The 21138-nt window shown below is 36.6% G+C and overlaps 1 protein-coding gene across 1 annotated transcript in view; it reads right to left on the bottom strand.

Moving 5' to 3' along the window:
- Positions 1–1042: 1042 nt before the first annotated feature.
- Positions 1043–21138, bottom strand: part of RSPO2 (R-spondin 2) — a 148559-nt gene continuing 128463 nt past the window's right edge. The window contains exon 6 of the mRNA XM_056111163.1: positions 1043–2105. Within this exon, the coding sequence (XP_055967138.1) occupies positions 1996–2105 (110 nt within the window). The 3' untranslated portion in view covers positions 1043–1995. The remainder of the gene's footprint in view (positions 2106–21138) is intronic.

Raw genomic sequence — 21138 nt, 5'->3', positions numbered from 1 at the left:
CAAGAAGTCTGCATTTCAAGTCCTTTCTCCTTAGACAATATTACAACATAATGTAATTTACATCTAGTTAGCCCTATAGTTACCATTAAAATGATATATTTAAAATCATTTGGGTGGATAGAATAGGTATAGATTGCTTGTCTCCTCTAAAATGCATATTTGAAAGAAATTCTCCACAAGAAATAATTTTAAAGATTTTTAATGCACAAAAAGAACATCCCAGAAACAGAACAGGTACTGACTTATTAATGATGAAATACTATATAAAGGAGAAACCTCTCCACTTAGTAAATATGTATATAGTATATTTAGACGTGAAAGGTGGAAAACACTTTAGGGTTAAATGCAAACCCTAAAGTTGTATACAACATTCATATATGGCTTATTATCTCATAGCAATAATATTTTCATAAGGATGCATATGACATCTACATTTACGGGGAAGATGCTATTGACTCAAAAGTTAAACAAAAATGCCTAAGAGGTAGTTTGCCAATGCAAGGTGAGGAGAAAACCAAACAAACTTTACCTTGCTTTGGTTGTTTCCTCAAAAACTGCAACTATGTCTTGTTCTAGGTTTCTGGATTATCAAAAAAAAAAAAAACAAATAAAGATACTCTAGAATAAGCTCATTCATAACCCTCTGAGAAACAGTGCCCCTGAATGGTTAAGGGTGTTTTTGAAACAACTGTTTTTAAAATCCTCGGGGAAGTCTCCATAGTATTCCTTTTTGCTCTAGATTATGAAATGGATTTTTGGCTCAATGGGGACCAAGTGAAATCTGAACCAGCAGTTGCAGAAATTCATTCTTTTTCTCAAATCTATGCATGGTCTAATGGGGTTAACTTCTATAGTGACCCCAGAATAGTGGTAACTATGCTGTCATTATAAACCAGGGACTGCTTTGTGTATATGTCTATACATACACAAGAAGAGCATATGTATACACATTCACACATATAGCATATGTATATGTCCAAAAGGGTTTGAAAGTCTTAGCTTGTAAAATTGCATGATGAGTATTCCAAGTGACTGTATATAGTCCCTCATGTTTCATGAAGTCATCACATCTATACTCAAAGGGAGGTTGGGCTTTCTGACTGCTAGTTACTGCATGCTGCTTTATCTGCGAGAATGGAGGGGAAAGCACTATAGATATTCGAAATCTTTGACTCTGGCCATTTGACTATATACAAACTAATTTATCCTATCTTTACAATGAGAAGTAAGTTCATAAAGAAAAATTTCAAGGGGGTAACAAAACATTTGTCAACTCTCAAAATCTAGTGCAGTTACGAGACAATGGTTAGGAACCACTAGACACAGTGACATAATATTAATCAGGTATGACTTGGTACACATATGAAAGCATAAATATACAGGAGATATAAGGGCTAGGTGGAATCCCCGCAGACTATGTACATATTAGAGTTGCTGTGAAACTGAGCAGGGATCCCCGTAGTATTTCCCCAGCAAAAAGCAGTTTCATCCCCAAATAGTTCAAAGGTAACAGCTGCTGAGAACCATGTGGGGTGACACTAAGCAGATATCCACCTACACTGATCCTCGAAAACACGCAATGTGAGAGCCATGGTCCCCAGTGAAATAGCACTTTGCCTGCCCAGCATCTTCTTTGACACAAATATGCACAGGTCCATTCTCCAATGGTGGTCCCACACATCTTGCCTCTCTGCAGTGCCAGGGATGGACCTCTGGCTCCCACGGAGTCAAGTCACAAGCTGTTCACATCCTCCTGCTTCCATGGTCTCAGGTCACAAATTCCTGTCTTCACAGTCTCCAGTCTCCAGATGCAAATCAAAGCATAAATAACAGAGCCCACCCCCGTGGGTCTTCCTCTCACAAGGTTAGTGGGAACAGATGCTGGTCAGGGCCATCGAAAGGCTGCCCACCAGTGTCCATAAATGGAGAGTAGCTTTGTGCACTTTTGCAAAACACACCCCCCTCCCCAGGTCCACCTTCTGCGTCTTTCATTTTTTACTGGTTTGCTCTGTCCGTAGCTAAGAAGACACTGTGTTGCTCCTGCACCCTTTCTATCAGCTTCCTTTTCTTCTTCTTGTTCTTCTTCACTTTCCGTGTTCTCTTCCCTAGAGTGCGGGAGAAAAAAGAAATGAAGACTATGTCAAAGGAAAAAAGAGAGAGAGACCCTTTCTGGAGGAATGAAAACACAAAACATTAATAGTTTTACACAAAGCCCATCTGGAAAACATCACCTATGAAAAAGCAGTCTCAAAGAGAAAATTGTTCACATTAATTTTGACGGAATAATAATAATTTCCTAAATTGGATATGCTGTCTAAAACAGACTGATCTTCCTGTTACGGAGAACTGGCATATTTAAAAACCTCCCAGCGGCCTGATCAGTCTTGCAAATATCATCCTGCCACAAAAATTCCATTTGTCCCCTCCTACTTTTAACAATGCAGCTCTTTATTAGCCATCTTTACATCTTTCTCCTACTCCACATGTCAGTGGGCTGAAAGAAAATAAGCATATATCTTCGGTAAATATACCAGAAATTTCAAAATCCCTCTCCCAGCCCTATGGGGGGAAATGTCTTGCTTTTAACCTAATTCCATACATGTTCTCCAAGGATGAAGGTAGGACGTATGTGGAAGAGTTCTTTATTTTCTATAAAAATTCTCGAAGGCATCATTCATTAGGGGCCATGAGGTTTCTCATCCATACTCACTAGGTTGGGTGGAGACGTTACTGGGCCCGCTCGAGCAAAATCGATGAACAACGGGAGGACTGTGACTGTGACTGTGACTCACTAGGTTAATGTTCTTATGAAGTGTTCTTATTAATAGGACAAGAAAAAACTGCTTCCTCCCTCCCCACACCCCATCCACCCAGAGTAGTATAATATTACTACCAGAAAAAAAATCTCACCATGTTATTCTATTTCTCCTCTTTTCCTTGCTACTAGGAAGCCCAAACCACAAACTGAATAGTTGAGGTTTTCCTCCATCAGGTTTTAAATGCAATTTCCCCTGCTCCTTTTACTTGTTGCCTCTATGGTCATGGTACTCAGTCTTTATCTTTAACATTTCTCAGCAAGCATGTATACGTTTTTTAGAAAAAAATAAATGAGAAACATAGGCATGTTCTTTAGGTCTATTACCCTCTTGAGGTTCTAAACACAAAGCACTCATGAAATTTTGAGAACAGAAATGAGCTTAAAGTGCATCTATATTTTATAGTACGTAAGTCATTGCATTACACCTTCAGTTCAAGATGGTAATTTCTGCTTTTTACTTTGGGTCACACTTAGCAGCTCACAGCTTACTCCTAGGTCTGTGCTCAGGGATCACTTCTGGCAGGCTGGGGGGACCATATGGGGTACCAGGGATCAAACCTTGGTTGGCCACAAGCAAGGCAAGTTCTCTACCTGCTGTACTATTGTTTCAGCCCAAACAAGGTTCTGACTCAATCTATAATAATCTTATTGTCAGCTGTTCTTCTTCTTATATCTCCTACTCTTAATTTTATTATCTAGCTCTACAGAACCTAAGCTTTCTCTTCTGTTGTCATACATATTAGACACTGCAGTATTTAGTAGCACAAATAGAACATTCTCCAGTATTTAGTAGCACAAATAGAAAGAATAGTTCTCTTTCTTTCCAACTTTCCCCCATCTAAGAAGTCAAAATTCCAGATCCTTTTATTACAGGAACATAGGTGATCAGTTTTTCAATACAGAGAACAGAAAAGGAAGCTGTGATAAGAAAGAAACAAACCAGAAGTTAGGAACATAGATACAGGACTCAAGAAATAAGAGTCACACTAGTTTGAGAGACTATGAGATTTCTGAATAAAGGAGGTGTTGTCCATTTTGTCTTTCTGATCAGAGTTTGTTTTGTTTAAGAATAAAAAACAGTCTCACTATTAAGACTCTGGCATGTGGCTGATAGAGTGGACATTCAATAAGTGTTTACCAAGGATACTTTTTTATGATAACAATTTCTTTTAAAAATTGTAACTCTTTAAGAAGAGACCACTGTACAATAATCAGAATGTGATCATGCATTCATATTAAATTATGAAAAAATTACAAAGGTCCTTGAAGCTAGCTGGTGGTTCTCATTAAATTCTGGCATTAATATTATAATGGCATTTTGCCATTTCTAAATGTGCCACCCAGGGAAGCCATAAAGTCATCATTAATCAAAGAAGCAATAAAGTTATAACTACACAGTAACTTTACTGAAGCACACTTTACAAAGGTACAGATGATATACTTTTCATAGAAAGGAATTTTTAAAAAGAAGCTTCAATTAAACTTTTATGGAGGTTTTCTTATTGCTGTATTTTCTCTTTACAACAAAAAGAGTTCTTAATAAAAAGAAAATCATCTCTGGGATCGAGAGAGAGTACAGAGGTCAAGGCACCTGGATTGCATGCAGCAGACCCTGATTCAGTTCCAGGCACCTCTTTTGATCCCCTGGGCACTGGCCAGGACGTAAGCCCTGAGCACAGCTGGGTGTGTTTCAACATTACTTCAACCAATCATCACTGACCATTGTTTCAATGGATTTATTTAAAGCCTAGAGTTTCTTTTAAAAGCAAATCAAAAATCAGGTGAATAAAAAAATGCTACTCCTATTATCAGATTTATAATGTTGTTTTGTTAAGATAGAAATATATTGAATGTTAAAGAACTTTTCATATATTCTTTCAATTCCTATATAAATTATGCAGTTTAACATAAAATATATACTACTTACACTAATAGCAAATCTGTGATAAATGACTGAAAACTCATCTTTTAAGTGTTTTACCTAATACTTTTCCCTAAGTTTTATCTAACACATTACTCAAATCTCATTGTCAATATTATGGTCTTTAGATTTTCTGTTAGTAAAGAAGGTATAAGGAACAGTAATATCATAAGGAAGTGACTCTATGGTATAAAAATTCATATCATGGCCAAAATTTAGCATTCTTTTGAAAACTTACAAAGTTTTCAAATTGTACAATTGTTCCATTGGCAAAACTCATATGGTACCAGTTCTAACTAGAGATGTTTGGGGAAACTCAATTACAACCATTTTTCCTCAGAAATTTCTTTTGAATGACATTTCTATGCGATTGGTTCATTGCTTGGTTTTATTTTTTTCAGCCCATTTCTTGTGTAGGATATTTTTCAAATAGTGAAGAATTAAGATGATCAGCCAAGATTTGACCACAGAGAGGCTTAAATTAACTGAAAATATTTTGTGGTTAATAGGCTGTTTCGACTTTAAGACCAACTTGAAATAATAAAAGAATATTAAAACATAATCTAACATAAGGTATGAAAGGGGTCTTGGACATAATTTTAAATCCCTGAGATTTTTTTAAACATGAAACTGGTAAGATTAAAGTTAACAAAAAAATAGTTTCCTGTTCTTACCTATCCAAAACTAAGTTATTTTGGACATAAAATCAGGCAAATTTGTGCTTCTGTTAACCTTGTTACATCTACTGGTATAAGATTAGATGGAGAATGACTTCCAGACTTCAGATTTCTTCATATTTTCAAGTTTATTCATCCTGTTCACTTAAAGTAGCGTACGATCCTAGTCACCCATAGAGTAAGCATAGATTTAACTTTTTTTTATATATGTCATGAGATAAGATTTGAAAATTAAATTCCCATGAACCACAAAAAAAAAAAGTTTGGAGCTTTGAGCAGAGATTGGCAGCTTCCAGCATTGTTGACACTGTTGACAAGTCCTACCTGTGTTTTCCTGGAGTGCTTTCAGAATGCAGTGACTGTGACAAATCCTTATTGAATAAACCTCTTCAAGACAAAGCAGCATATGCAATCTACCAAGAAGGCTTTTTTTGTACTCTACACATTCTTACAAGAAGATTGGTCCAATTATTACCATTTTGCAAGAAAACACCATGCTTAACAGAAAAGGGTTTCCTGTCTAAGGAAGAGCAAGGTAGTTTTGCAACTCAGATGTCTGATGAGACATTTGTATATGTCTTTTAGTTTCTACACTGAATGAAGAGGTGATAATAATCTTACTCTTGGAAGTTGTGTGTGTGCGCGCACGCGTGTGCATGCTTGTGCATGTGCGTGCATGTGTGTGTGTGTGTGTGTGTGTGAGAGAGAGAGAGAGAGAGAGAGAGAGAGTATGCAAAACAGTTGTGCTCCTAGGATGAAAGATGTGTAAAATATCACTAGCAGGACAAGATTATCATCAAAATGAGCAAAATCAGAGATACCATCAAAGCCACACTCTAACCAACGTAATTATGTTGATTTGCACACATGTGGAAATGGTCCAACAGGATGTCTGTCATATCAACTTTTCTGTAGAGCAAAGTGAATTGTCCCTTCTGGAAATACTAATGTCCAGCTGTAGATTACTGCTATTAGAATCAGAAGAAATAGATTATTTTGAACTGAGATATCAAGCTGACTCATAAATTACATGAAGCTGTGAAAATACCGAAAAACTCAGACATAAATTTCTCTCTCTCTCTCATAAACTCCCATATTCAAAGGACTTCAGAGTGGTATATGCTCTTACCAGTCCTAGGTGAGAGTCTTTTCATCACTGGATCAATGCATTCAAGTATCAGTATGGAACAAACGTTATCTAGGGTTTCCATTATGATTATTAGATGTTTTAAGAAAAACTCGATAATGGTAAATTCAATGAGAAAAGAAGAAAAATTATATAGCTGTGACTATAAAAAATATAGCAAAACACAACAACAATTTTTTTTTCTTCCACATAAACACACAAACTATGGAAAGTAAACTGTAGAGAAGACAAATGTAACTAACTAAATACCACTGGTATTAGTCACCTGAAGCCAGAATTAATACTAAATTTTACTGTTTGTAATTGCTCTGTCTTGAAACCTGGGCTCCACCATATTAAGAAAATGTACTTTATTTAAACAATTAAATCTCACAATTAACTCTGTGAAAATTGCCTCTACAGAGATTCTTAAAAGTAAAAGTACCTAAAAAGTATTAAAATATAATTTTTGACTCAAACCAGGAAAAAAATTTAAACTTGGACAGATATTTATGCACACAGATATGGTTAAAATTCTTTAAAATGTAAATTACCTAAATGGACTTTTTATGATTTTCATTACTAATATTATCATTATTATTGAAAACAAAGTGTGTTTTCAAATATGTAGTATTTTGTATTTCAAGATGTGTCAATTTAATTTATTCCTAAAGTATATTTATACAACAATTACCTAAAATTTATTGTAAATAGGTGTAAGAAAAAATTTTAATTAAAAAAGTTTTTATTACTTTGGTGGTAAAGAGATTGTTAAAGGGTTCAGTCATAGTGAGATCCAATATATAAAAACTTAAGAATCACCAATATAAACACTTCAGGCACTTAGAAAAATCAGTGTTAGTTTACCAAGTTTCTTTTTTTTTTTAGAAAGCAGTGCAAGAAGCAAATATGAAGAGGGTACATAGGATTTACCAATTTTTTTCTACGTAGTCTACAAAAAAATTATCCACACTGTTTACAGCAGTTCAGAATAACATAAAGATGGTTATTTTCTACAATCTTGTCAATCAAAGGAATAAGAGGAATAAGTGACCTAAAATGAGTTAAAGCATATAAATTCATTTGGGGATATTTATTTAAAAGTTCTTGAGGTATCATTGCATAATGTCCACATACCTCTTTCACAGTATGTGTCACTGAGAATCAATATGTATGTCCCCTTTGTCCTGAATTTTACTAACATCAGTTTTTTGAAGAGGTTACATGCTTTCTGTTCAAATATCTAATAGATAACTTTCAAAAGGATCAACAAGCTCATTGATAATAGCTTGATGATCATGATCATCTTTTCATTGAGAAAAAAATCTGGAAATAAATTCATAAATTCTAAATGGTTGAAATATAATGATCTCCTTATTAAAAAGAAGACTGTCCTGCACCCATTAAACTTCATTTCATAACTTGAAAAACTTCCAAGCAGACACTTAGCCATTGCATCTTTATAAAAGGGGTATGTGCTTTAAAAGCCTACCAGATGAAAATCACTTGCAAGCTTCTGTTCTTCTCACAGGATGATTAGTGGTCCGGATCACCCCAAATCAAGATTGGGGTCAGGGAGAGCAGATGGAGGGGAGGCAGCACAAGGTACAAGTGGGGGATCTCAAGTCACTTTATGGTGGTGAGATAAGGTAACTGTCTATATGAGACTATAAATGTCTACATCATTGTCAACTCATTATCCTAATTTTAATATTTTTGAAAATAAAATGAAAATGAACATCTCTAAGAATACAAATATGAGAGACATTCAAGATACCTTACTTATATGTATTTCTACTAATTATAATAAGCCAACTCTGACTGTGATCCTGTTTTGGGGGGGAGTAGGGCACACCAGGTGATGTTCAGGGGTCACTCCTGGCTCTGCACTTAGTAATTAGTCCTGGAGGTGTTCAGGAGATCACATGGGATGCAGGGATCAAACCGGGTTGGCCATGTGCATATAAGTGCCCTCCCAGGTTTGTTATCATTCTGGCCCCTGATTGGGATACCGTTCTATGTAAAAGCTTGCCATTTTATTATAAAAAGGAAAAGAAAATAGGACTTTTTTTGCTTTTGAGACTTCGAATGCTTTATAAACACTAGGTATGTGTCAGTTATCTGTTGTTGAAAGAAATGCATTTGGTTTTAAAATCTTTTCCATGTACAGAATGATGAAAATGGAGCAAAAGCTAACCCTGAAAGTCAGTTGAAACTGTCACCACTAAGGGCTCCAATATATGGTGTTTCAAAAATGCCTCCTGTTATAGATCTAAAGATCATCATTGTTATAAAAAATGTTAGAGTATATAACAAAACTCCTAAAGAACAGTACATAGATCTGAGACCTTACCAACTCACTTGAGGCTGTTAGGATCACTACAATAAAAATACAATTTGTGTTTGTTCCATATTTGGAACTGATTTGTTTAACTTAGTATCTTAGATACCTGGTACCTCATAGCCAAGCAAAAAAAAACTTTATGTTCATTATAAAGGGCAAATAGTTCAGGGAAGTGGAGACTAAAATAATAATTCTACTTGTAAGAGAAAATAAATACATATAAAGTATTGCCCACAAGGGGGCAATAATTCACTTTACTCTAGGTTTTTGTTAAAAAAAAATACAGAACTCAAATGTTTTTAATACTTTCTTTTTGACCATTTGAAGTCTCCCCTGTACCCTTCCCCTTATTTCTAGCTAAAGGTAAAGTCTAATGTTGCTAAAAAGTAGGTGGCCAGATTAAAATTCATCACAAGGAAAATATAATTGCACTGTTAGTAAAAAGATGACTGAGAGGCTGGAGTGATAGTACAGCAGATAGGGCATTTGCCTAGCATGCTGCCTACCCTGGTTCCATCCCAGGCACACTATAGAATCCCTGAGTTTACCAGGAATGATTACTAAGCACGGAGCCAGGAGTAAGACCTGAGCACTGCTGGATATGGCTCAAAAACCAAATATAAATAAAATGAATATTTGAGGGGCTAATAAGAAAAGATGAGGGGCTGGAGTGATAGATAGCACAGCAGGAACGGCATTTGCCTTGCATACAGCTGACCCAGGTTCAATCCCCAGCATCCCAGATGGTCCCCGGAGCACCGCCAGGAGTAATTCCTGAGTGCATGGGTCAGGAGTAACCCCTGTGCATCGTAGGAGTAACCCCTGTGCATCGTCAGGTGTGACCCAAAAAGCAAAAAAGAAAAAAAGAAAGAAAAATAAAAAGAAAATAGCAAAGAAAAAATTATTCTGTTAATTCCCTTCCCCCACCAACCCTTTTTAAGAAGAAAAAGCCAGATCCAGATTGCCATTTTCCTATTGGAAATGAGGGCTTAATATAAACAATCTGCAAAGACCTTTTCTTGGTCTCTGTCTCTTGGGAGTGCATGCTTTCCTTCTTGCTCACTTAATAATTACAGAGTCACAAATTGAGTGCACACCGATTTGATATCCTCTGACAAAGAATTCTACCTTGTGGACCTCCCTGCACAGTTACTAGGCCAGATTGGGGGAAGACATAATGCTAGTACACAGCCACTGACTACCACCCTACTCTAGCCCAACTCAGTTAAATGGTATAGATAAGAAACAAGCAAGAGAAGTGAGGAAAGATGAGAGTGGTCAACCCAAGTTCCTACAGCTGATTAGCAGCTGAGCAGAGTCTGAAGCCAAAGTTTCAACATCTTTCTTTCCTATATACTTGGACCACATTGAGTACCACTACGGAAAAAGATAGTCAAAGATATTTTCAAGAAAGAGAAGACACATGAGAAGATAGTTGATGTTTTTTTTCGAATAATTTTGAGGAAAGAATTAGACTTGTTAAAATTCAAAAAGCTTTTTGGGCCATTAAATACTAGAAACACATAACTCAAACTTTCTGTAAATGCACATTGCATTAATTCTTTGCCCATTAGTGTACTCCTTACACAATCAACCTGTAGGTAGAGTAAGTGAGTCAGTGGGCTTTCTAATATGCACCATGCAAAAAACATGTTTTAACTATTGTGAAAACTATAAGCATATGCATGTTCTTCCAGAGTGCTGCACAGTTACTTACTCTAAATGTATTAAAAATAAAATTTTCGGGAAACCATCCTGTTCATTTGGAAGTCCAAAATTAAGTCAGAAAAACATCAGATTAGAAGAGAAATTGTTATACCTTCTCTTATTTGATTAGGAGTGATGGGATAACCAAAGATGAATTTCAAGTTTCTCCACAGCTGACTTCATTCTATAACAGAAGCTACCTTTTAAGATAATTCCATTAGAAGTAGAGGATTTTATACCTTCTTGGTATTCAATCAATACCCATTAACTAAATGAAAAATAAAGTCCAAGAAATGGTATTTGAAACTATTGTATTTATGATGGTAAGCATTTATATAATTTGAATTTAACACTATTTCTATGGAGTGTAAAGACATACATATAAATGAAAAGAAATTAGCAATGCTTTCTATGTGGTGGCTGTGTTAGGATATGGGTTGTAAGTCCCTGCCTACAATACACACAAGTGGCAGTTCTTATGTGAAGAGTCCACACAGGATAATATACAGAGATATAGTGTCTCATGAAAGACCATAAACGGATTCCCTCCTCTGCACCCTGAAGTAGTCTGTTTTTTCTCATAATAAGAACAAAAGGGAATGCCCTGCCACAGAGACATCGTGGGATGGCGGGGGGGAGATGGAGGGTAGGAGGGATACTGGGACCTGTGGTGGTGGAGAATGGGCACTGGTGAAGGGATCATTGTATAACTGAAACCCAAGCACAAAAATTTGTAAGTCTACAACTGTACCCCATGGTGTTTCATTAATAAAAATTAAAAAATAAATAAAACCTTCCACCTTCTGCTTCAGGTTTTATGTCTAGTTGTATCTGATGGCTATTAACTCATAAATAACAAAGAACTATGATTTAATACAAATATGTGCCCACAATACTGATTATAGCATTTCCAAACATTACGTTACAGATTATGTGCTCCAACTTCGCACTGAACAAGGGAAGTTGAGAGCAGAGAGAGGGGCTAGGTCTAACATTGTGATTCAAAACCAAGGTGAAAATCTTGTTTGTTTGCTTGGGGCCACACCCAGTGATGCTGACAGGTTGGCTCCTGGCTCAGCACTCAGCAGTTACTCCTGGTCGTGAATAGGGAAATATATGGGATGTCAGGAACTGTAACCAGGTCGGCTGCAGGCAAAGCAAATTCCCTACCTGCTGTACTATCTCTCTGCCCTCCTTCCCCAAACTAACATTTTGATTCTGCATCATTAAATGCACTCTTTTGTTCTCAATGCTCTCACATAGCCCCTCTGCCTTGTTTTTTGTTTCTGTTAATGTAGGAGTACTGCTATTTATTCAGCCACTGATTAGGCTGATTGAATTGGGCATGAACTCCACATTACTTTTTTTTTTTTGCTTTTTGGGTCACACCCGGAGATGCACAGGAGTTACTCCTTGTTCATGCACTCAGGAATTACTCCTGGCGGTGCTCGGGGGACCATATGGGATGCTGGGAATCGAACCTAGGTCGGCTGCATCCAAGGCAAATGCCTTACCCACTGTGGTATTGCTCCAACCCCTCCACCTTACTTTTTTTTTCATTCTTTATAACTTTATTTATTGAATCACTGTGAGAGCAGCTACAAAGCTTTCAGGTTTAAGTCTTGCTCATACAATGAAACACCTGTACCTTCACCAGTACCCATTTTCCACCAATAAAAACCCCAGTCTACCCCCATCCCACACCCTCCCCCTACCTGTGGGGCAGATGATTTCCACATTATACTCTCTCTACTTTGATTACATTCAATATTTTGACACCAGGCCCACCATTATTATTTGGGATTTTACCCCAACACTCGGATATGCCAAAAAGGCAACAGTAGACAACTTGCTTTCTATTGCTGGTTATGAATAACATGTGTCTCATATGTTTCGCAGCTGCAGTAGTAGCCACACAATTTTGAAATTCCAAAATTTTAACAATTAAATCTGGAGGGATATCTGTCAAAACCTGCTCGGCTCCAAAATTTGTTCCTGAGTCTCTGAGATCATGACCATTTAGCAGCTTGATCAGGAGCCAGAGAGGCCATTTGTGGGCAGTGACTGGGGGTCTTGTTGGGATGGAGAGGAGGAAAGGTCGGCTCTACTCCCATCCCGTGAGGCCCCACGTGTCTTGTCACTGCAGGGCCAAACCTGACTCTCCAGTGGCCTCTGGAGGATGGTGGCCACTGGGCCGCCAAGGGGAACAGGCCAAGGCACGAAACATATTCCCACCTGGGGTGGCCCAGCACCGGTATCCTACTGCAAGGACCTACTGCAAGGACACATTTCTGCCAAAGTCACTGGGTTTCAAGATTTGTTTCTAAGTCTCTGGGATCATGGCCATTAAGCAGTTCGATCAGGAACCAGAGAGGCCATGCCTCTAATTATATAGCTGAGTCAAAGGTGGTTTGTGGGTGTGTCTCCCACATACCTAACTTTTGGCTGTTTACTTTCTTGGTAAACTTTGCCCCAAGTTTTTTTGGTTTTGCCAAAGGCACAGCAGCAATTTTGAGGTATCTGGAAGTCTGAAGGCACCATCATACTGCTGATGCACTCGCCTCACAGGTACAGCGGAATCCGACTAGATTCCATGGGACATCAAAAGTCCGCATGGCCACCCACCTACCAGATGGTCAGACTTCTTTGTCAAGACCCTGAACGATTGGTTTGAAGCTCTTTGTGTTCCTAGAATGAACAGATGCCATTGGGCTACACTAGCACGTGACAGGGACAAGTGGATACGTTACTGGTGCCCACTCAGAGTAGATCAATGATTAACAGGAAGTGATCAAGTGATCACAGGTACAGATTGACATGCTGGCAGCATCATACCCCCAACACATCCTCTTTGAAGGCTACTGATCAGGACTTCTGAATCCTTAATTTCCTGTTCAAGAGAGGAGTTCAACCCAGTCCTTAGTTCTTAGTCATCCAATGGAGGGGCCACTCCCAGGTATAGCTTGGAAAAGTCAGGGGAATCATATACCTTTAAACGGGACAGGAAATAATATATAATTAAGAATATGGGTCTAGTATTATCAGACATACCTTGATTCAAAGCAGAACTCTGCTTCTTAAAAGCTAAAGATCTTGGACCAGCTAATTTCTCTGAATCTTTTTCCATATTTTTAAGTTAATAGTATTGATGGTGCCTGCTTCAGCATTGTTATGAGGGATGAAGAAAATGTGTGTGAAGCTCTAGGTCTAATATCCAGTGCACAAATGCTAAAGAACTTAGAACTACCACATGAGGTATCTCCTGTGCATTATTTATAACCTTTATGATTACTCACAAGGTAAGCATTATTTTCATTTTCCTGATGAGGAAATAAGTTTAGAGAAGTTAAGTAAATAGCCCAAAATCACATAGTTCGGCAGTGACTCAAACCAACATCTGGCAGATTATAAAGCCTGCACACTTTCCACTATACTCTTTGGGTCCCTTGTGCCCAGCAAAATGGCTTTGATCTCATGATCATTTGAACAGTTGCTGAGCAAACAAATTAATAAATACTAGACTGAAGAAAAGCACCTTGGTCTCCCACGAAATCAGGGTTCCCTTGGGTCACATTAGCTTCCCGAAGAGCTTGGCCTCCATCTACATTTCCCGCACTAACTATTCCCAGGGGTTCAGACATCGAACCCTTCCTGGGATCATGCAATACTTTTAGCATTTCCAGTCTGGCATCAACAGTGTGCCCTGGGCAAAAGGCAAACAAGAAAACAGGATGCTTCTTTTCAGCTGAATGTTGGAAGAACCTTAGACCTGTCATTGTAAAAGTCTGTTTATGGACTCCAAGAGTAGAACTATTTTAGTATAAGTATTTCTAATAGTAGGAGGAATATTTTTAAATGCAACTTTCTTGGACATACACTGACTCCTGAATGAAATCCTTTGGAGGAAAAAAAAATCCAGAATTTTTTTAAGCTTCAGAGAGAATTTCAGTACCAGGCTGAGATTGTATGAAAGTCTAGATCAGAGATCTTTGCTGAAAATAGGAGGAGCAGAAGACTGAAATGACCAGAGTGGGATAAAGAAGGAAGTGTTTGGTGAGACTCCTTCAAAGTAAAGTGATTGTATTATACATAAGTGAACTGAGCAAAAGCTTCCAAATTGTGAGCTGGAGTAAATTGCTTTCTGCCTGGACTCATTCCTCTAGATGCTGGACTTGGTTAAGAATGAGAAAAATGAGGAAAAAAAAAGAATGAGAAAAAATTCTTCTATTCTTGAAGAATGAGAAAAATAAACATAATTATCTATAATTATAATAAATCTGATAAATGCCTTAGCAAGTAGAAAATCTTTGTCAGCTATTCAATCAGCAACAATGGGTTTTAATTATAGGGAAAATAATTGATAAAGAAACAGAACCAGGAAGAGCTCCTGAGAACCCATGGGTGTGGCCATGCTTCCCTGCCCCCAGCTGAATATAACTATTTTGTCCTTTTCCTAAATTTGTCAAAAATAGATAAAGTTATGACAAATGGTCAAGGATAACAACTGATCTACAAGAACTGAGTTTATCAAGGGTGGGGGAGTGGATGGTGGTGGGGGGAGCTTGTAGGGTGGTGGTTGGGAGGGGAACTCAGGTGCAGGAAGGGTACACTCTGGTAGAGGGTGGAGTGGTGGAACGTTGTATGCATAAAACCCTATCAGCAACAGTACTGTAAATAACGGTGCTCCAAACTTTAAAAAGTAGATGTCATTATATCAAGAAAGCTAAATAACACAGCAAGGGTGACTCCTTTATGCATTACATAAGTTAAAATGAGTTTTCCTTCTCTATCATTTAAAATAATTAGATGACCCTTTCTGTCAGTAGTTAAGATTGATCCCACTCAAAAGATAAAGGATGAATTAAAAAAGCTTCAGGAATTCTTTTCCAGTCAGTCTGATTCTAACATAAACTGGAGAAAAGTGTGTGGGTGATAAAATTTAAGATTAATATTGTATTTTGATGCATGCTTGTGAAGTAATATATAGTTAAACTGATTTAATGTTTTTACTACTCTTCCTACAGGAAAATTAAAATTTTACTACAATAGTGCCAAGACTTATCATCTAGACATTTTATTAAAAGCAAAATTGATTCTGGCATAAAGTTTTTCTTTGAAAAACAACCACCACTATGTCTTAAAGATCCTTTGCTAAATCTTAAATTCCCATCACTGACCATTTTATCAGTATTGTGACAGAACACCTAAAAGGTACTAAACATGGTTTCTCTGAGATAAGTATTTAAAAGAAAAAACACTTGTATAGTAAAATGTCCTAATTGCCAGTGATTGTTTCAGCTCACTTGTTGATAGGTTATTTTGGTATAAACGTATACAAGTTTATATGATAGTTCTTGAAAAAAATTTTTAACTGAATCAAGTGTGATACACAGTTACAAAGTTGTTCATGATTGGATTTCAGTCATATAAATTTCCAGCACCTGACCCTTCACCAGTCTACATATTCCACCACAAACTGGTTGATCAGCCAATTACAGACGGCTTCGCAAAGATGACAATATTAAAAATTGGAAACTGCAGAAGAGTTATAAGCTTTCTATTGAAAAAGCTTACAGCTTAGAGTCATAGGTAATCAATGCTATTTTTCTGGCATTGAGACAGAGGTGGAGATAAATGGACACTCTGGTGGAGGGTGTGGTGATGGAACATTTTGTACTGAGCAGCAAAATGACTGTGGGGGTCCAGTTTTTATACCACCAAGTAAGGAAAAATAATCTCTATAAGGGCATAACAAGACCTGTCCTCCAATTCTGTGTTAAGAAAATATATGTATACAATGAAAATTCTAATAAGGTGATTGTGTGATGAAAGGGAGGAGTAGGGAAAGGCAGGGAGAAGGAAGAAAAAAGAGGGAGAGGGAGAGAAATTTACTATTATGACTACCACTCAACTGAAATACAAATTAGCCTAAGGAGCATCTTACAAACAGAAATCAATGAGGTCACAAAATGACTAATTGCTAAACATTTTATTTATAATAGCATATAATTTTTTAAAGTCTTCCTAGAACACAGTGCTTATAAACTGGTATCAGGGTTCATTGTTGTCACAGATGCTATCCTAAAAGCAGTTCTCTCCAGAAAAAGCCTGCCACAGAGATGTTACAAACCTTACATAGCAACATTTTGATCATAAGCCACTTTGTTCTAGCATATTCAAGATAAAAATACAACATTAATACAACAGTATTGCATTGCATACTGGAAACTTACTAAGAACAGATTTCAGGCGCTCTCACCATATATACAAAAAAACATAGCTCTGGGAAGATAGATTAGCTGAACTACATAGCATTTCATTATGTATATATCAAATCATCAATATACCAAATAATTATATAAGCATAACAATATAACATAATGTTTAATATACAATTAGCATCGCTCCAGCCTTGCACGCAGCCAACATGGCCGACCCGAGTTCGATTCCTCCGCCCCTTTCGGAGAGCCCGGCAAGCTACCGAGAGTATCTCGCCCCCATGGGAGAGCCTGGCAAGCTCCCCGTGACGTATTCGATATGCCAGACACAGTAACAACAAAGTCTCCAATGGAGACGCTACTGGGCCCGCTCGAGCAAATCGATGATCAACGGGAGGACCTTTACCTTTACCTTTACCTATATAATTAGCATATCAAATCATCATCAAGGTGTGTACCTTAAATATATGTCATATTCATAACTAAAATAAAAAGAACATTCCCAATTAAGACATTTTTCATTAAGATGTCCTCTATAATCTTAAATAGTAGTTAAGTAATACTGAGGAAGTAGAAGACCGAACCAGTAGGAGGAGGTCAGAGGTGGGACAGTGCAGATGAATGGGAGAGCAAGGAATTATTTAGGGGGAATTCTGGGCTTCTTTCATCTTGCAAAAGAGAATCAAATGGAGGGTGGAAGATGGTTTCTTCTGTGGCTAAAATGAGCCTGACTACTTTACCAAAAGAACAAAAGAAAAAAAATAAGAGAAGGAACAGCTTTAAGGAAAAATGATTAGTTACAAATATAACTAATATTTGTTATTAGTTAACAAACATGTTAACTAAATATAAATAAGTGTAAACTATTTAGTTCCTATTTAACTTGATCTATTACTGGTGTCTGGAAATCCAGAAGTCTAAATTTCCTGGATTCCTAATTTCTCCCACAAACTGGATCTCTTTGTAAGGAAAAAAATTTTTTAGTGGAGTTTATGCCCAATTTAACCAGCTTAATCAATGGCTGAAGAAATGACAGTATTCCTACATTATAAAGGGGAAAATTTGATTTTCCTGTTAATAGAAGAAAAAGTAATATATTCATTTGTTAAATTATGATAGTAAGAACAAATAAAGCTAATTTTTTTAAAAAATCCACATAAATGCTTTTTCCAATTCATTCCACACAACTCACAAATTCTCTCTCCCTCTCCCTCTCCTCTCTCCCCTTTCCTTCTCTCTCTCTTTCTCTGTCTCTCTCTCTCTCCACTCCCCTTCTCTCCCTCTACTGTCTTCCCCCAGGTAGTATTTGGGGTCATGAGGATGGAACTGGGGCAGCCACATGCAAGGCCAGTGCTCTACAAGCTATGTTATCGCTCTGGCCCATAACTTCACAAATATTTTATTCAATTGCAGCATTTCCATTTTGTCATGAATGATTCCCAGTGCCAGTGAGATTTTATCTTTGAGGTATAAATTAGACTATTCCTCATTTACTCCACATTAAGGTATAAGAATACATAATTTTATGCAGGTGACACTTTCCCCAAGTGTTACACTGCTTCAATCTCATGTACTATGAACTACAACTGATATATGCCTATAAAAATAAACATCAAAATTAAGTGCAATAATTTGTAAAAAATAGATTAAAATGAATAAAGCAAGGTGTAATCGGGTTTTAGTGACAAATTGTGCAACTTTTCTGAAACGAGTTTCCTCCCTATGTCTTCTAGGAATTGTGTATTCGAGTTTACATTTCAGTCTGTGATCCACTTTGAGTTATTATTTTGTTAGTGTGAAATAGCATCCCAAATTCATTTGTTTGTAAATAGCCAGCTTCCCTAACAACATTCACTGCAAAAATGATCCTTTCTCTATTAAGTATTCTTGGTTCTTTGGTCAGTTGTTTGTTGCTATATATCCATGGTTGATTTCTGGGCTCTTGAGTCTGTTTCACTGATCTATGTTGAAACAAGATACTTCCACTTATAAATATTAATTGTTTGACTACTTGGAAATTCATGATTTCACAAGAATTTTGCTACTTTGTCAAATTTCCATTGGAATTTTAATAAAGTTCATATTGAATTGATTAATGGTTTTTGAATTGCATAGATATTTTAACAGTATTAATTTATCCTTTAATATGAAATATCTTTCCATTTATTTGATTTCAATTCTATGTTTAATAGCTTTTGATTTGTATTTTATTTTCTTAAATTTATTCCTTGATATTTTATTATTTTATGCTATTGTAAATGGGGTTTTCTTTTTTTCCCCAATAGGTCATTGGTCACTGTTAATATAAAAAATATAATTGATGTGCATTATTTTATACATCATAAAACTTTGCTAAATTTGGATGGTACTCTCTTTGAACCCTCTGCCCATCTGGGTGCTGATTAAATTTTATTTAATCTCTGCATATAAATTCACTCAATTTGCCCATCCCTCAACCTAACCCAAAATTTAGGTAACTTTCCTTTGCTGTAATTGTGCTGAACTAAAATGGAAATTTCTCTAAGGATTGCATCTGGATTTCAAACATACTGAAGGGAAATACATTAAATTATAATCATTAACAGTCATTTCCATTGGGGTTCTTTCAATTATCCCCTGGATTCAAGGCAATGAAGGGAACCACATTTTCCAGGACATAACGAACCACCTATTTTTTCATGAACTTGTTTTCTGGAAATTGAATAATTTTAGGAAAAGTAATACCAATAGACCTTAGACCAAATGATGTAAGAAATAGGAATATTACAAGTTATCCTTGTCACTATTAGTATAATCTGTAGAACCAGACATCGAATCCTGGCTTGACTACTTAATCTGTTCCAACTACGTTGCTTCTATTGAGCCTTTCTGTGCTTCTATTACCTAATCTGGAGACTAGAAATAATAATATCTAACATATATAACCATTGCAGTAATTAAATCAGCAAGGTACTTAATACAGTATTTGAAATAATTATATCTACTATTACTTATAAGCATACTTCTGGTGTAATTATGGCCAGAAACAGTCCACAGAAAGTGAAGAAAGCCATTTCCAATTTGCAAGGTAGGTGCAATAATCAGTAGTTGAACATAAATTACCCTCTGCTTATGTTTTTAACTTCGGACCTTTGGGTTTTCAGTTGATAGAATCATTTGGGTTTTGATAAGAGGTTGCCTCTTGCTATTATACTTATAATACTCCTATTATAAGAATCAAAGAGAAGCCTGTAGTGGGAGAAGACAAGAGCAGTTCCATATAGATGTCATTATAAACTGGAGTACTGATCATTAACCCTAAGTATGTTCTGATCCCTTGGTTAGAAAGAAAATGTGCAATATGACCTAGAAAAGTTCCTAACTTTATTTCTATCTTGTTTACACAACTGCCAAATGATGAAATGTAATCATCTCTTGACTGGTCAGAATTGGCAGGCTCAAAAAAAAAAAAACCTGGGTATTGAACAGGACTTTTGAGTTTTGAGGACCCATCTACTCTCTTGCCTTAAAATTCTTCTATATCCATTTATCCTGGGAAGTATTTTAGAGACCCAAGAGATTACTTATGTAATCTTAATAACCTTAAGTGCCAAGGATTGATTACTTTAACTCCAAATCCTTGTCTATGGTTATATAAGTAGTTTCTAAGAGAGAAAAAATTAGCTGGCCCCAAGTTCCATATAATCGTTATGTTCTTATTAAATCTTAGAAGATGATCCTTTATGCTTCCTGAAAGTGTATAGTTAACGTATGTACTGCTTAGCTGACAAAGTTTGCATAAATAATTAGCTTTATATAAACACACACTAACTGTCCTTCTTTTGAAATGTCGCATTTATATCAAACAAGAAACTAAAAATTCAGCCTTACCAGATTATGTAAAGATCTGTTCAACTCTGCTTCTGGTCCAACCTTTTGATTTCTTTTACTAGAGATACTTAGATTATATAAAAGTAACGAAACTTGGAGATTTGCCATGCAATACTTTTATGTATGAAACATTTAAAAGTGGTGGGTCCCTAAAGTGGAGGTTTTCCAATAATCATCTTAAGTTCAGGGAATCACAATAGCATGAATGTTTTAAAAAAATGCTCTTTGGAGGCAGCTCAGATAGAGAAGGGAGCACTAAATAAAGAGTGTTGGGAAGATCCTCCCAGGATGGGAGATGTATGCTGAAAGTAGACTATAGACCGAACATGATTGCCAATCAATGCCTCTTTTGCAAACCACAGCACCCAAAAGGAGAGAGAGAACAAAAGGAATGCCCTGCCACAGAGACAGGGTGGGATGGGGGAAATAGGGGTGGGGGGATACTGGGATCAGTGGT

The sequence above is a fragment of the Sorex fumeus genome, unplaced genomic scaffold (genome assembly GCF_029834395.1).
Source record: "Sorex fumeus unplaced genomic scaffold, SorFum_2.1 ptg000002l, whole genome shotgun sequence".
Classification (NCBI taxonomy): Eukaryota; Metazoa; Chordata; class Mammalia; order Eulipotyphla; family Soricidae; genus Sorex; species Sorex fumeus.
The sequence above is the reverse complement of the archived record's forward strand: the minus strand, read 5'-3'. Positions and strand labels throughout refer to the sequence as shown.